This window comes from Cyanistes caeruleus, chromosome 8, assembly GCF_971803275.1.
Source record: "Cyanistes caeruleus chromosome 8, bCyaCae1.hap1.1, whole genome shotgun sequence".
Lineage (NCBI taxonomy): Eukaryota > Metazoa > Chordata > Aves > Passeriformes > Paridae > Cyanistes > Cyanistes caeruleus.
The window spans coordinates 8590041-8606717 of record NC_141708.1 but is presented as its reverse complement, the minus strand read 5'-3'; the positions used below and the strand labels follow the sequence as shown (position 1 = coordinate 8606717).

Sequence of the window (16677 nt, the reverse complement as noted above, 5' to 3'; positions counted from 1 at the left end):
AGATTCAAGTTTCTTGACCAGTTTCTGTATTAGTCAATGCCTAGTTTGAAGCCTTGAGATAACAGATGCATCACAGGAGACAAAAAAACTAAGCATAAATGGCTTCTTCAAAGCTGCAGAGAGCTGATATCAAGTTTAGGTTTGAACTTAGGAGAGCCCATTGATAATGGGGTATAATTATTTCCTCTACTGTCATGCTCAAGCTCTCCCTGTGAGCCCATTTTTGGAGCCCTTGGAGCCTGTGTCCTTCCAAGGTCCTTGTAGGGGCTCAGAGGGTGCTTGGTGATGTTGCATAAGCATGAGGTGAGTTTTCTTGTAATGCTCTTAAGACTGTTCCCATACAGCAGCCAGGGTGAAGGCTCTAGAGAACCTTCTGCTCCTCTTCCTAGAGATTGCTGAGGATTTATGCTAGAGGGCTTGAGGGGATTAATTTAATAAACTCAGAATGGGTTCTCACTGTGATGTCTCTTTCTGTTGTATTTTTATTCTTCAGAAAACATCAGGACTCCAAAAAAGAAGAAGAGAAAAAGAAGCCACACATAAAGAAACCTCTTAATGCATTTATGTTGTATATGAAGGAAATGAGAGCAAAAGTTGTAGCAGAATGCACATTGAAAGAGAGTGCAGCCATCAACCAAATCCTCGGTCGAAGGGTAGGTAACAAGGGACAAGCACAAGCAGGGCCTGAAATTCAGTAGGATTCACACCTCCTGAATCCCTGTGTTTTTCTGCTGTTGTGAAAATGGATAGGGAAATTGATAAACCACAGGCCTTGGTTTGGTTTTTAGTTTTTGCAGGCACTTCTTGCCAGTGGGGTCATTCATGGGCAAGAAGAGGAATTAATTAATAATTAATTAAATAATGTTATTTCAGTGTCAGTTCCATGACCAGTTGATGAAAAAAATATTAGATTTTTATTTTGGCCTAAGATAGGCAGAAAAGTAAATGGGAAGTGAAAAAACTTTGAGTACAGTACCAGTGTCAGCACCTGTGAGAGCTAGAAGAGGGGAGGCAGTGCCAGTGGGAGAGACCACCTCCAAAGTTGTACCTGAGTTGTGGCTCAGCTTCTGGTTCAGCTTCTGGACCATCTCCCCTGCTGTCTGTTTTTGTTTAGATTTCTTAATTCTCCTCTCTCAACAGGAGACAAAGGGGTTGAGTGCATGTAAATGATTAGTTGTGGTTCAGTTGATTTAACTGCAGTTATCTAGAGTTGTAAATAAAACATGAATATCAGCATGCCAGATTATCTGTTTTTCTCTTTTTTTTTAATGAAAATCTATTCTAGCTGTACTTATATGTATAAATAACAAACTTTGCTGTTAATGTGCTTAAAAAACACCCCAACCACTAGTGCTTTTTATTTTGTCTTTTTGTCTTTTCTCCACCCCAGTGGCACGCATTATCCAGAGAAGAGCAAGCAAAATACTATGAACTAGCAAGAAAGGAGCGACAGCTTCACATGCAGCTGTACCCAGGCTGGTCTGCACGGGATAACTATGTAGGTTCCTATATGTAGGTGGAAATTTTCTTAGTGTGGAGCTTGTAGAAATGTCTGTGTGACTTGCTGAACTGCACATTGCACACAAGCACTACGTGGAAAACCTCAGGACCCCAATCTGGTAACGACAACAGGGCTTCCCTTGGTGATGCCAAAACTACTGGGGGGTAATTCCCAGCCCTCCACTTGGAAGGGGCTTCCTGGCTGGGACTAGTATGGGGTTAGAATTTGAGGATAACAGTAGAGCTCTGCGGAGAAAGTCTTCCCTTCACTTTCACCAGCATCTGGAAATGCTGTTTGGCTTGCTGGTCATTTTGAATTTCATTTTTTGAAAACAAAATCTAAAAGTTCCCTAGTATGGCTTCTCTCCACCAAAAGAGAGAAATAATTATTGTCTTGTGCTTATCTGTGCTTATCTGTGTGATAGTGTAGTGGAAAGTGGAAGAATGACTTATCCTAGCTTCAGAGAAGGACTGACAAAAGCAAAAGCATTTTATTTTTTTAAGTCTTAGTCTCAAGTGGGGTTAAATGAATTATTCCAAACTCAACAACTGTGTATTTTGTTTTTGTTTTCTTTTTCATGCCCATGTTACCTTTTTTCCCCTCCTAGCCTCCTCATTTTTTAAAAAGTATATTGGAATTCATGATCAATTAATGGATTGTTTTTAAAATTGATTCCTCCCTCTACTTGTCAGAAAGCCTGTTTTTGAGCTAAAAGTGGTAGAATGTTTTGTCTGTTAAAAAGCACAAGGGCAGCTTTATAACCCCTAGTACTATATAGCTCCTTCCATGAAGGGTAAGTGGTACAGATGGTAATAAGTGTTTGCAAGCCTGAGCCCATAAATTCTTGACAGATTTGTGGATTGGTGAGAGCTCTAAACCCTTTTTAATAGGATTATAGCAGCATCTTGATTTTTTTTTAGGTTAAATAAAAATCACCTAAAACTTTCAAGGTCTCTAACTCTGTAATAAACCCTGTTCTCTGCCTTCTAGTCACACTTGCCTGCAGGTTTGGGGACCAACAGCTCTAAGATTTTTGCCAGTTTTGCATAGAGTTACACATTACAGTTTTGTTGAAGTCTGCCTCTTTCATCCCCATCATCATCACTGCCTGTTTTACCATAAATATTCTATTTTGCTGTATATGACAATATTTTCCTAAGCAAAATCTGCATTTTTATGTGTATGGGTGGGAGGAAGCCAGTTCAGTGAGGCCAGGAGAAGCAGCAGCAGCCCTTTACACTCTTCTGCTGTTTCGGTGGTGGAGAATACACATGCTCACTTATTTATCAATATGTGCTTAAGGACATCTTTTCAAATCCTTCTGTTTTCTTGATAATCTTCTCTTTCCACTGGGCTCAGCTCTCCCTCCTTGGTCATTGCAGGCATAACTGTACATGCTAAATTGTCCTTCCAGCTCAGAATATTCTTGATTCTGTGCTCCTCAGAGGAGACCTTTTCAAGCCTGCTGAGGCACAGCTCTTGCTTGGCACATTCTCCTTCCTTTTTCAGCACAGTCTGGCCTGAGACTGTCAGACCACAGCTCGAGGTAATTCCTCAGCACTGTGCAGTATCGTCGTCTTGGGTGTTCAAAAGGGAGTGTAGGCTCGACTGAGGTTTCAGGAATGCTCATTCTGCAAAGTGACTGTGCCACCGACAGATGGGCATGTACAAAGCCTCAGTGTTTAGGACCTTTTACTTTTGTCCTCACTGTGTGAACACTGAGAAACCCTTTCTTCTCAAGCTAAAAAGGACAGGATGAGAAAGCCGGTGCTTTCCCAGCGGCTTGATGCTGTACCCCCAAGTGACCTTCAGGGGGAACCTTCCTGCCTGAGGAGAGCCTGGTACCTTTGCATCATCGGCAGGATTTATTTATGTCTCCTCTCCTGGTCCATTCACAGCTCTCCTGAGTGCCCCTCCTCCCTCAGCAGCTTGTAGGGTCTTGAGCCTTTCACACATCTAGCAGGGGAGCGACTTTGGGCTGCTTGAAGTGGTTAAATTGTTAAGCACCTCACATCAGGCTCAAGGATAAGGCCAGCTATAGCCCAGGTCTTCAGAGACAGGAGCAGTGCATTCAGGAAATGCAGCTTTCAGCCTCATGGCTTGTTGGTGTCACAAGGCACACTGGCTCTTCCTGAGATTTAATGTAAGATGTTTAGCAGTGCTGAGTGCTGGACTCAGAAGTATGTAAGGGTCCAGTCACCTCACCCACTGGTTGAATTGAAAATCAGTAGCAAGGAACTCTGCAGACCTATCAAAACCCATGTTGGTTTGGCTCTGGAGAGGGAGCTTCCAAAATGGTTAGCAGGTATTTACATCTGCATTAACGTGCAGCATAAAAATTTATATAGCATGGTGACAGAAAATGTTACAATCTTCTTAAGTCTTGGGAGAGCAATCTTAGGCAAAGAAAAAAATATGTCTTCTGCAGAACACTTGAAAATCTGCCACAGTTCTCTCCTTAAGTCCATGTATGAATTTAGCTACATAGTCTAATATCCTCTTGTAGCCCAGAAACTAAACAAGCAAACCAGATTATTCTTCTCCTTCTTTCCTTTGAAAAGGGTGTAAAGAACTTGGTGTGACTGCTGTCCATTATTTGTTAGGAGGAGTTTTAAAAGCTTGTGATGAAAAAGAACGAGGAACTCCTGGTCCCTGGCTGATATTCCTGTAGATCGACTGTTTTTAACAGATTGCTCCCTAAAGGCATTGCAGAACTTTAATACCTGGCTTGAAGAGCTTGTGAAAGGCAGGTGACTCCTTGACCTTTGTTCTGGCTGACCCTTGAATGAAGAAGTTATAAGGTCTCAAATTGAAATAGCCCTTGAATTCCCAGATGTACTGCAAAAATTAAGCAAATTTGCCATAGATGCAGTCTGTTAATTATGCCACTGGCCTCCTTGAGATTAAATAAAAGTCAGGCATATAATCTTGAAGCAATTGTCTAGTTTTTGGTTACGATGTTGAAAGCTGGAAAAAATTCACTGATTTTTGCAGAGTTACTGTCAATCTAGATCAATATAGATGGAGCAGAGTCTGAGCCTCTTGCATCTTTATGTGATACGTGGATTTCAAGATCTCGTGGTTTTTCCCTATTCTGTTCTTAGGGAGCTTTAGGAGCAGCACTCGTCTGCCTGTCATGTTAGACTGATGGCTGCTCTAGCAATTGACAACTTCCATATCCCAAAAAATTACCCCAGAGGTGTCAGAGACTATTTGTCATCAGCATCCAGGCTGCAGGATTATGTGTGTGTTGTTTAATGTTCCTTTGAGATGGACAGTGCACTCAGCTTTTTCCATCTCCAGAAGGATCTCATAAACCTGGAGCAGCCTGGACAACAGCATGGCAGTTTACAACCCTGAGCAAGCAAGGGGGGATGAGTGCAGAAACCCCATGCCACAAGGCCAACTTTGTGAAGTAAAAACAGGACAACAACAAATCAATGTCCTACATTCATGTTGGGGGGATTTTTTACTGACACATTCCAGGAAACCTACCATGGGGAGCATCCCAAGTGTGCAAGTGACACACTGAAGCCCATCTTAACCATGTATCTGGAATTCATCTACTGAGAAAGATGCCCACTGTGTGGGAGAACCTCTTGGCTCTCCCAGATACGTCTAGCACTTCAAAAGTTATTTGAGATTCCTGCTATGTTTGTTGCCCCTTGACCACAAGGGACTGCTGCTCTGAGGTCTTCTCACCAGCTGTGCTTGCTACCTGTCTTCAAAAGCCAGGAATTCTTGTGCTGTTCACAGCTAATGTTGCTGGCCCAAAAGTTGTTGCTTTTAGCATATGTGGAGCTGGGAAAATGAGATTACTGTTGCCTACATTGCCCTTGTTGTACTGGTCTGCAAGCCCTGTACCTCAGCGTTAGAGGAGTTTTCTTGGAAAAAATAGCTTTTCTCTTTTGAGCTATGCTTATTACTTCATATTTTTTTCTATTGGAAAGCAATTGCTGTGTTTCCAAGCAAGCTGGGCTCCCAGTTGTCCTCTCCCACAATGTTGGAGGGAAACAGAACAGGCTTTTCTCCCTCCAGTCAAAAACTGTAACAAATTTCATCATCTCGTGGTACAGCGTTTGGGAATGGGATAGAGTTTAGCAAAATATTACTGGTAGTTTCCTTGTGATAGAGCAAAATGTGGGAAGGGTCTTGGCTATGTCTGGATTTTTTTTTTTTCTTGTCCTGGCATTGCTTTCTAGGTTGTCAGTGGAACTATAAAACTGCAGGTTAGGATTCACTCATTACTGGTGGCTTCCTTGTCTGCTTGAATGCTTGGGTTGGTGCTGAGGAACTTCAGGGGCTCCGTCTGACCTCACTGTCCCCTCTCTAATCTCCCTCTCCTTCCCCTCCCTGCCCCACCAATACATGACCACAAATGATTCTTGAAATTCTTGCATGCAGGAACATGCACATGTTTAATGTTTCTGGCTTTGTGATGATCTTAGTTAAAAAGCAGCATCTTGCAAGTCCTTCTGCCCCTGCCCCAGCTGTCCGTGGCCTTGGTGGGTGTTAGCATTTACATTTAGGGGGGGCTGCATTGAGGCTGTGTGAAAAGTCACAGGGTGGGCAGGCAGAGTCAATCCCAGGGTGCAGCATCTCCTTGGGGTCCCCAAAAGTTCCCTACACCGGGGTTGAGCCAGTGTCACACTTCAGTGTCCCCACCATGGGAGCTTCCTGCTCCAGCCACAGCCTCATTGCTCGGTGCCCTCTTGCAAGGGTTTTTATCTACCCTCTTGTTTGGGGTTTTATTTTAATCCTTCTCATTTGTGTGTTTTCCACAGGGAAAGAAGAAGAAGAGGAAAAGGGATAAGCAGCCAGGAGAGACCAACGGTAAGTAAAGATAAGTCTGAACCTCTTGCTTAGTGGAAGTGTGGCAGTCCTGATGTGACCCTTGTAGGTACGGGGGAGGTGGGCACAGGTCTGCTGGCCTCAGGGGAGCCAGTCCCTATGCTAGACAGCTTTTTTTGTTGGTTTTTTTTTTAAATGCACTCCAATTATTCACGCGTTACCGCCCTTCTAAAACTAGTAACCCAGCCATTGCATGTCAGAGCCTCCTCGTGTGGCACTAGCTGAGTTTGTCCCTGTAGCTGCCGAGCCTGTAGCCGCAGAGCCGTAGCTGTGATGCCTATGCCATCGTTTATCCAGCCGTCCGCTTCCTCCGCGCATCCGTGTGCGTGCGTGCGTGTCCGTGTGCGTGTGCCGTTAATTTGGGCTGTCCCTGGATGTCCTGATGCATGCCTTACAGTGGTAAATCGCACCCATCTTAAATTAAGGAGGTTTGCCATTCTATATAGGAAATTAGAAATACTGCATAGGCAATCTCATAGTCGATCTTGAAGAAGCCCTGACTTAGTTTTTTTGAAGCCTTTGTATAATTTGTTCTTTTTTTTCAGAACACAGCGAATGTTTCCTAAATCCTTGCCTTTCACTTCCTCCGATTACAGGTGCTAACGTCATTTTGAGTCATTTAAAATAGTTTATAAACTGCTTTTAATTTTTTTTTCCTGCCATTATAGATTTTAACATTAAACACTTATGACATTAAGAAAAAAATACCATCCACACGTTTTGATAGTATTTATTATCTATATATCTTTATATCTTATTATGTTTGATAGTATTTTTTAATTTTGTTTTTTGTTTTTGTAACAATTGCTATTAAAACAGTAATGCAGTAAAAAATAACGCAAGAGTTGTACTAACTGTGCAAATTGAATATGCAGTATTTCTTTAAAGAGACTGATAAAGAATGGAAGCAAGTCAGTAATGAACCTCCTTAATCTAATGGCATTTTTCATGGCTCCCACTAAGTCTTCTCACATTAGCATGCATATGCATTTTTTTGTTATTATTTTAGTTTTGGTTTTATTTTTTTTTCCTTTCTGCTGAAGCCTATTCATTGCAATTCACTAGCTGTACTAACTCAGCACCTTGCCATGCTTTACGTTTTATTTTCTGGCTGATACTAACATACTCATCCTGCAATCTGCTTATTCTTATCCATTCTTTTAAATACAAATTAATGAAAACAAGTAAATTGAATGTTATTCCAAAAGCTGCATTATCCCAGGAGATATAATTTCTTTTTTTTTTTTACTTTCTTTTTTTTTTTTTTACTTTCTCTTATTTTTTATCTGAGTTGAAGAAAAAAGCATGTTCAGGATCTAACTTCCATACTCAGCTTCTTTTCTTCCTTTTTCCCCCATTCTTAAAAAAAGAAACACAAAAAACAAACGAACAAAAAAACCCCAGCCCAAATCAATCTTGCCTGAAACATCCTGCTAGACCAACCACAAAGACTTTCCTCTACCTGCTCTCTTGAAAGGGAAAGAAACAGTCCTTTATAAAGGGATACTGCAGCTTTAATTGCAACAGCTAATCTCAAGAGTTGAATAAAAATGTAATTATCACTTTTTTTTTTTAAACTTTTAAATCAAAAGTCAATATTTGCAATTAATAACGAGGACATTGATTTTTATTCCCTTTTTTATTTTTATTTTTTCCTTATTTTTACCTTTCTCTTTTTTCTCCCTTTTTCTCTCTTCCTCTCTCTCTCTCTCTCTCACTCCCCCCTCTCCCCTTTTCTTTTTTTCCTCTCTCCCTTTTCTGCTCGCTTTTCTTGAACTCATTCAGACCTGAGCGCTCCTAAGAAATGCCGAGCGCGCTTTGGCCTTGATCAACAGAATAACTGGTGCGGCCCCTGCAGGTGTGTATAGTTTTCCCAGACTCGCTATGGCTGATTTGCAGCTGGTTTATTTGGTACTTTCCCCTTTTTTTTCCTGCCTTGTTGCTTTGTAGCTCTGTGTTGTGATCTAGAAGACACAAGGGAGTGGGACACTGCCATCAGTAATCGTCTCTCCGAAAGGGTTTTGCTTTTATTTTTTTTTTTCTTTGTTGGTTGGTTGGTTGTTGTTTTTTTTTTTTTTTTGCCTTCCTCTTTGCTGCTGCTAGCCAAAAACCCACTGTAAAACAGCATCAACCTTAAGCCCATCTGATCCGTGGCTCAACCACACTCCTTCCTTCCAAGCCTCCACCCAAGGAAAGTCGCTCCCAAAGCCCTTGATAACGCGGCACTGAGTGCGGCTCCGACACCACACAGGCTCGTGGCTGTCTCGGAGATTTTTTTTGTTTGTTTGTTTTCCTTTGGCTCATTGTGAAAGTCCTGTTTTCCTTCCTGCCCTTGGTACTAGGGGAGATTACCAAATAAAACGGAGGTGACTGAAAGCTGAACGTAGCTGTAGCTAAGATGACGCAGACCAAATGAGCTCTATCCACCATTGTGTTGTATTTTTTGTGTTTACCTTATGCTAACAGATGCAAATACTCCAAAGAAGTGTCGGGCATTGTTCGGGCTTGACCGACAGAGTTTATGGTGCAAACCATGCAGGTATAAAACTACCCATTAGGCCTTTGGGGAAATAAAAGCAATCTGTCCTCTTAGTGCATTTGTGTGATTTTATTTTTTTAATCTTTTTTCCCCACTCCCCACTTTTCTCTCTCCCACAGCATCAATTGCTAATAATCTTTGATCTTTGGAATTTCTTGCTAATTTAATGCCATTTTCTCTCTTTCTTTACCAATAACCTCTCCCTGGTGGTAGAACTGGGAACAAGAAAACTCAAAGTCCTTAAAGCTGGCAAATTTTTGGCTTTTTCTTTTTTTGTTTCTTTTCTAGATTGTCAGCAAAATTACTGTTTAGCTGGACATTTATATTTTGTCTTTCATTTGGGTCTACACCCCCTGCCTGCAAAGGCTTTTTAAAAAGGTTCTGGGATCTGCAGCACTAGTGTTTTTCTCATTATTAGAGATGTAAAAGCCAGCGTTTACAGCTTATATTGTATTCATTCTTTTGGTATTGTCTGAAAAATTAAACAGCTACCTGTTGGCTTCTATGTCTCAGTAAGGTTTATGTAGATACAATTTTTTTAAATATCTGAATTTTTTTTTCTAATCCCAAAAATATTTTTTTTTCTTAAATTTTATCCCAACAAGCGAGCTGTAAATGTCTGAGCTCTAGACAAAACTAATTACGACTTTAGTAGCACAGTTTCCAGCATTAAAAGGAGATGAAAGACATCAGAAAGCCCAAATTCCGGCAGCCCATGTTCTACTGGAGTTTAATTCCATGTGTAACTCAGTACGTACTTCTTTCTTGGTGGAGGGATACCGAGTAGTTCTTTTCTCATTCCTTTTTCCTTATATGATCGCATTTGGTTAAATTTGTTGTTTCTTTATTCTGATACAAGCAGTCTTTGAATTTGGAATAATATGATGGTAGGTATTTCAACCCAAACCACACTCTGTGTGTAGTGATTCCTCTCCCACATTTTCCCCTCTTACTCATGCCAGTCCCATGTGCTCCATCTCATTTAGAATGTAGCTCAGACGTCCATCGTATTTTGTGTATGCACGCAGTCTTGTCTGTGCTTAGTGTCGAGGAACCAGGGATTGAGGGTGGTGGTGTGTGTCAGTGTGCCAGAGGAGGCACAGAAATGCCTTCTGCAGCTTGTGTTGTCCCATTTGAGGCGCGGTAGCACGGGGTGTTGGGGTTCAGCTATCAGTACCAGTGCTAAACAAGCTGGGAAAGCAGCAGCTTCTTGGTGCTTAAAGGGAGAAGGGCTCGGTCTACAAGAGGTGTGTAGCTGCTTCAGTGATCAGGAGGCTCGAGTCCCGTGCTAGCCGAGGACTGCAGCGCTGTGTTTAGTTAGGCTCTGCTCTGTGGTTACTTTGCTGCACACTATCAGCAGATATTTGTGTAGTCTAGAGATAGAGTATGTGAAGCATGTCAGGCTCTGCCTGCCAACTACCAGAACTGGGGGCACATCATGTTTGTGTTGCTTTATCTTTTCCTGGCTGCTTAAGTAAGCAACATACTTTTAAAACTACATTTTATCAGCAAGGAAACTTTTTATTTGGTCTGTACAGTGCTTAGGTTACATGTGAAGTGTAAACCCTCTCTTAACTTACATCAGATTTTGGTCAGAAGTCTTTTCAGTGCAGCAGGGACAACTTCAGTGGTATAGCTGATAGTTTTGGACTTACTGATTCAGAGTCAGCTGCTTTCCTTTTTGTTTTGGTTTGGTTTCCTGTTTTGTTTTGTTTTTTAATGCATGGAGACATTTTACCCTTAGGTATTAGAGCATTTCTCTCCTAGTTCTGGTCCTAACCATTATAACATTGCATTTGCTAGCATGGTAGCATTTTGTAGCACACCTTGGATAGGTGCTAAAGATGTGCAGTTTGCTACTGCAGTGAAAACTGAGACATCTTTGCCCACAGCAACTGAATAAACCCTTGCAGTCTTCTGTGGCTTTTACTCATGGCAATTGCAGCATTACAGGTTTCCTAGTGGTATTCCAGGGCTAGTTTCGAGGGCAGCAGAAGTGGGGTCAGGTCTGTTGGTGTTTGCCTCACTGATGTAGCAAGTTAACACTTTCAGAGCAGTGCACAAGTGAACAATGCTCATCAGTGCTTCTGAGCAGGGGATATGTGGTATTTTTGTTCCAGCCTTTAGGAGAGCAAAACTGAGGCACACGTAGTTCCTTAGATTTTTACTTATTCCCCCTCACCAGAGCTGCTTGATGGTCTTCACATCTGCTAAAATTAGGCTTGCATGGTTTGGGGGTTTGCCCTCTGGACCTTTTGTCCCACTTAGCCCTGACAGGTACATGACCACAGGTAACCATGGTGGCATTGGCACAGATTGCAGAAATGTCTCCCCCCTTGAGCCATCACAATTTAAGTAAATATTTTTTTCAGACTACAAGTGGCCACACTATTAAAGTTTAGCAAAAGAAGCAATACGTTCCCTTAATCCTAGTGAAAGGAAAATTACTTCAGGTAGCAGAGCAATGGGTTTGGTTTTTTAAAAGGTTGTTAGCTCTGCAGTGTCAGAAAGTCAGGTAAACCTGTTTTAAGGCTGCTTCGCCATGGGAGCTATTTCTTTCAGGCCACAGAACTTAAATAATATTAAAAAATAAATTTGAAATGCTGCTATACTAGATTTGAGCTGCCTCCAGTTAAATAATTCACTGCCCTGTAGGTTCAGTGCAGTCCAGTTAAAGGACTTGTGAACCCCCATCAATGAGACAGGCAGAGCTGAGGTCTCTGTTTGCAAGTAATTTTAATCTGGGGATGGAGAGGGAGTCCTGCAGTCTCCAGATTGTAAGAACCCATCTTTCCACACAAGGAATATTGGTGAACTTTTTGGGACTTAGCTGTCCTGCTTTGCCACTGGAGCCATCCAGAAGGTCCAAACAGGAACTGTGGCCCTGGTAGTGCTGCACAGCTGAAGTAGGAAGTGGTGAGAGAGGAGGGGGGAGAGAGAACAGCAGAGCTGTCCTTAGCCAAGAGCCAGAGATCTCCAGTGTTGTTTGTTAATGGTAGAAGAATTAACAAGGTCTGTTTTGAGCCCACCAAATTAATTTTTTTCTGTCTTTTAACATTGCTCTAATAAAGCATGGTTTACAGCCTTCACTTGCTGTCTTCTATCTTTCCTTCTTTCTTTTTAACATTTAAGTTGCATGGTTGTCTTTAGTTTTTAGCATGTATTGATCTGCAGGCTAACGTGGTTAAAACTCTAATAGCCCTAACTCCTCACCTTGCCATGTGGCACATGGAGCAGAATCTGAGAGCAGACCTGAGTCTCTGGGGAAGGGATGTCACTGCACTGGTCCCTCACTGAAGCTGGTGAAAGATGGGGTGCTGAGGTTGTTGTTCCCTTCCTGGCTATGGGAGATGATAGTTTTAACTCCAGGATCAAGCTAGTTTGATCTCCTTTGCAGATGAGAAGCATCTGTCCTCATTGCCTCGAGGGCAGAGCTTGGTTTAACCTAGTCAAGCACCATACATAGGGGAGAACCCTGGCGACCAGCAGGGGACCTGGGCACCTACTGGGGTGGGGAATGTCCCCCAGTGACATTCAGCTGTTGGGCCCTCCTCTGATGAAGCTGTGGACCTGGGGTGGCCTATCCACTGGAGAGGGAGAGCAACCTCCTCCTTCACATCGGTGGCTTTGTGCAGCTTAGCTGAGCATCCAAAGTTTTTGTGGCAGAGCTGCTCTAGACAGGCTTTGTCCTATGCCTTGGGCTGTGTGACTGCACTTCAACACTTCCCATGGGAAGTGTGATTGTGCATAGGAGGGCTGGAAAGACAGTGTGCTCAGGATCAAGGTGGCCACTGGACATCATTCTGCCAGATGCTGTGGTTGTTTGCCTCATTATTTCTGTCCTACTGCTAGAATTGTCTTGCGCATACCTGGCAAGAGAGATGGTGTGAAACTGTCATCTGTTTTCATTGCTCCTTTACATTATCCAGTGGACAGAGGGAGGAGAAAAGATCTCTGTCGGGTCACTTATTTATTTGAAGATGAGCAGCTCTTGCGAGACTCTCATATTCGCTGGTGTGAAATAAGATCCATGTTGCTCCTCACCTTTGTACCTGTCGTCGTGCTCTTCACCTACTGAAATTGGATCCCACTCTGGAGTTACATGGATGGCCTCTCAGAGGAAAATCCCCAAAATGCAGACAAGCAGCTTCCCAAATCTACCACTCCCCTAAAACAAAAAGTAAAACTGAGTCGATTTAAAGCCACAACCTGCAGGCCATACAACCAGTTATTCTTGTTATTTTGGATCATATTCTGTTTTTCCTGTTCTTTTCCTGTTTTTTTCTTCTGTTTGCTTTGTTTGTTCGTTTTGTTTTTATTTCCCCTCTCTCTCTCGTTCTCTCTGTTATATATCCCTCCTGTCTGACTGACATTTCTGGATTTGGTGTGGTTCTTAACAGAGGAGGAAGCAATGAGCAGTAGTTTGCAGCCGTTCTTGCCTCCCAAGGGCAGGGCATCGTAAGAAATCACAGGTGACACAGGTGTAGCTATAGCCCTGTTGAGCTGGACAGCGTTATGGGACATCTTGAGATACCATCAGCTATCCAGGGTTTTTATTTTAGGAGGATTAAATTGCTTTGTAATATTTTTTTTTCCCACGGAGGAAAGTTTGTAGATTAGAACAGTGGGCTCCAAAACCCATTTATCTGGTTTTCTGATTATGAAAATAAGGAAAGGAGGAAGCCTGAAGAGGAGGGGGATGAAGAGACAATTGATTGGTGAATCCTTTCCAAATCTGTTAGCCGAGGGGAGGTTCCCGAGCGGGCTTGGTGCCGAGGACACCCTGCCAGACCCCCAGGATGGCACGTGGGGCCGGGGTGCCACCCGTGCAGAGCCCAGAGTAGCTGATTGACGGCTCTTTGCTGTAGATGACTGTCTCCATCAGCATCTCTGCCCTTTATTCACAGATAACTCTCTCCCTGTTTCTAGGAGAAAAAAAAAGTGCGTTCGCTACATACAAGGTGAAGGCAGCTGCGTCAGCCCACCCTCTTCAGATGGAAGCTTACTAGACTCTCCTCCGTCCTCCCCTGCCATGCTCGCCTCCCCCTCCAGAGACTCGAAACCACAGACTGAACAAACGCAACCCCTCTCGCTCTCATTGAAGCCCGACCCGCTGGCGCACCTGGTGATGATGCCGCCGCCATCCTCGCTCGTGCTCGCTGAGAGCGCCGCGAGCAAGCCCGGCGCCCTGCCCGCCGCCAGCTGCCCCAACGGGGCCCTGGACCACCCGCCGGCCGCCCTCCCGCCGGCCGCCGCCGCTTCCCTCGCACAGCCCTCCACGTCCTCCTTGCATTCCCACAGCTCGCTGGCGGGGACACAGCCCCAGCCGCTCTCCCTTGTAACGAAGTCCTTAGAATAGCTTTAGCCTCGTTAGCCCTTTCGGTTTCCTTTCGGGGGGATTGAATTCTGTTGGTATTTGGGGTTTTGTTTTGTTTTGTTTTTTTTCCTTTTTTTTTCCTTTTTTTTTTTTTCTTTTTTCTTCTCGTTGTTGTCCGCTGTTTGTCGTCGTTTCTCGGTTTCATTTTTAATTTGTGCCATGTGGCTACATTAGTTGATGTTTTATCGAGTTCATTGGTCAATATTTGACCCATTCTTATTTCAATTTCTCCTTTTTAAATATGTAGATGAGAAAAGCCTCATGATTCTGCCAAAATTTTTATCAACAGCTGTTTAAAGTCTTTGTAGCGTTTAAAAAATATATATATATACATAATTGTTATGTAGTTCCAATAGCTTAGTTTTAAAGACTGATTTTAAAAATTAAAAAAAAAAAAAAAAGAAGCAATTTTGAAGCAGCCCTTGCCAGAGGCATTGGTTCTTTATTATTTGTATTAAATACGAGCTTGCGAACCAATCATTTTACATCTGGTTTTTAAACCTTTAAGGGCATAACGAATGCGGTGCCGCTACTACTTCTTTTTTTTTTCTTCCTTGTGTGAAACAACCTTTATTGTGATGTTACTTGTTATTGTTTAAATGTACAGAAACAAAGGGTTAAAAAAATGTGTTAATATACCTTGTTCCATGGTGTTGTTCTTTTTGGGGGAGGGGACGCTACTCAACAATTAAAAGTATCACAACGCTATTGGACCAGTAGTATTTATTGCTTTAGAAATTGCTTGTTGTATCTGTATGTTGTCCCTTTTTAAATGTTTTTTTCTTCTTTTTTTTTTTCTTGAAACATTGTATAAAGGTTTTTTTTTTTTCCTTTAGTGTAAGCATCTTATATATAACAACTCATTTGTACAAGGTTTTTAAGTTTATATATAAATGTGTATATATATATTTTTTCCGGGATTTTGTTTTTCGATTTCTTTTTGTGATTTTTTTTTTTTTTTTTTTTTTTTTTTTGCTATATGAAATACGGTTGCCACCAAATGGACATTCGCAGATGCATTTTTTCAAGGATCAATAGTGTAAAGAATAAAATTGCTTTAAAAGCCATTACACTCGAAAAGACTTGAAAATTTAGCAAGGGAATTTTTAGCAATGCTGTTTGAAAAATAGCAAGGTCCAAGTGTCTCCCGTTCAGAACTGCAGCTGAATCCCCTGCGACATTAGGACTGTAGGCTGTGTGCAAAATTTTTATGTGCCAAAATTCTCAGTGACTTTTAACTTTCTCCCGACAACTTTATTATTTTTTTTTTAATGCTGTAATTTTTTTGTTCATCATGTTTTGCTGTGATGTTACATAGGTAGATATGTATGTAGTTTTAATGTCACCTATAACAGACGTGTTTGGTAGCAGATTGTCCGGAAAGCATTTAAAATGAAGAGGTATAAACCCTTAAGGGCCAAATTCTGTATATTAGATTATTCATAAAAGGAAAATCAGACTGCCACTTTTATGTACACTTACTACATACAGGTAGGTAGCAAACTTAAAACAAAAAAAAAAAACCTAGGCATGTTGATGTTGCAAAAAACGCTGTATAAAGCTGAAAAATTGTTCATCTGTTCATTCAGTGCCATTGTAGTTGACATGAAGCGATTGTAAAACTGTCTCAGATTTTTCTCTGGTTTATTAAGATGCTAACTATAACATTTTTTGTGAATACTTTGAATGTTTCCTAACAGTTGTGATGTTACTGTTCCGTTTTATGCTCTTATTCCGATTTTCATTTTTAATGGTTTGGAAGCCATTTTTTGTAATGAATAAATGTTCATGCTGTACAGTATCTGTAGCATGCAGTTCTGGATTAATAAAAGCAACTTAGTATGTGCAGAGAATGACTTGTCAACTCATTTATGCGTTGACTACATTTTATCTGGCTGGAAAAATTTGCAGGCTGACTGGGAAACTTCCTGAAAAAAAAAAAAGTGTGAAAATTGTGGCAAATTGCAGCCAGCTCTCGTTGTGAGAGATTCCCTCTCCTTTGGGTTCCATGGAATGCATTTGCACTGGCCCTCTCCCTGCTCAGTGTACTTTCACATGAGTAGAAGTGGTTAAAAGTCCTTTTTATTTAAAGCAAATGGCACATGATTTGGCAGAAGACAGCATGTGAGCTAAGGGAATGTCCTTCCATGTGAAGTGAGCCTGACGTGGATGGGAGACCAGGACTGGTGGTACCTTTAATTTTAACGTATTTTTGTTCAGCCTAGTGATCTCACAACATAGGGCTGGTGCACTGTAAAGGTCACACAGGAGAGCCCAGATAGCCCTAATTAGTGAAGTCCTTCTTCTGGCCTTATGCTTTATCTCCTGGACAGATTTGAGTCCAGTTTTGCACGTATTTGAGGGGCTTTTTAATGCAATGAGCCCTGGCAGCACAGCCTGCTCTCAGTT

General features: G+C 42.0%; 1 protein-coding gene across 14 annotated transcripts in view; it reads left to right on the top strand.

The window, feature by feature from the left end:
* TCF7L2 (transcription factor 7 like 2) overlaps positions 1-16121 on the top strand; it is a 173970-nt gene extending 157849 nt beyond the window's left edge. For 5 of the 14 annotated variants that reach the window (XM_086900443.1, XM_086900442.1, XM_086900446.1 and 2 more), the window contains 6 exons: positions 494-653; positions 1391-1498; positions 6286-6334; positions 6898-6948; positions 8138-8210; positions 13821-16121. In XM_086900443.1, coding sequence (XP_086756569.1) covers positions 494-653; positions 1391-1498; positions 6286-6334; positions 6898-6948; positions 8138-8210; positions 13821-14250 — 871 coding nt within the window. In that variant the 3' untranslated portion in view covers positions 14251-16121. Of the gene's footprint in view, positions 1-493; positions 654-1390; positions 1499-6285; positions 6335-6897; positions 6949-8137; positions 8211-8818; positions 8892-13820 lie in introns of all 14 variants that reach the window. The other 9 variants (XM_086900455.1, XM_086900454.1, XM_086900453.1 and 6 more) reach the window with 5 other exon arrangements.
* The last annotated feature ends 556 nt before the right edge of the window (positions 16122-16677 follow it).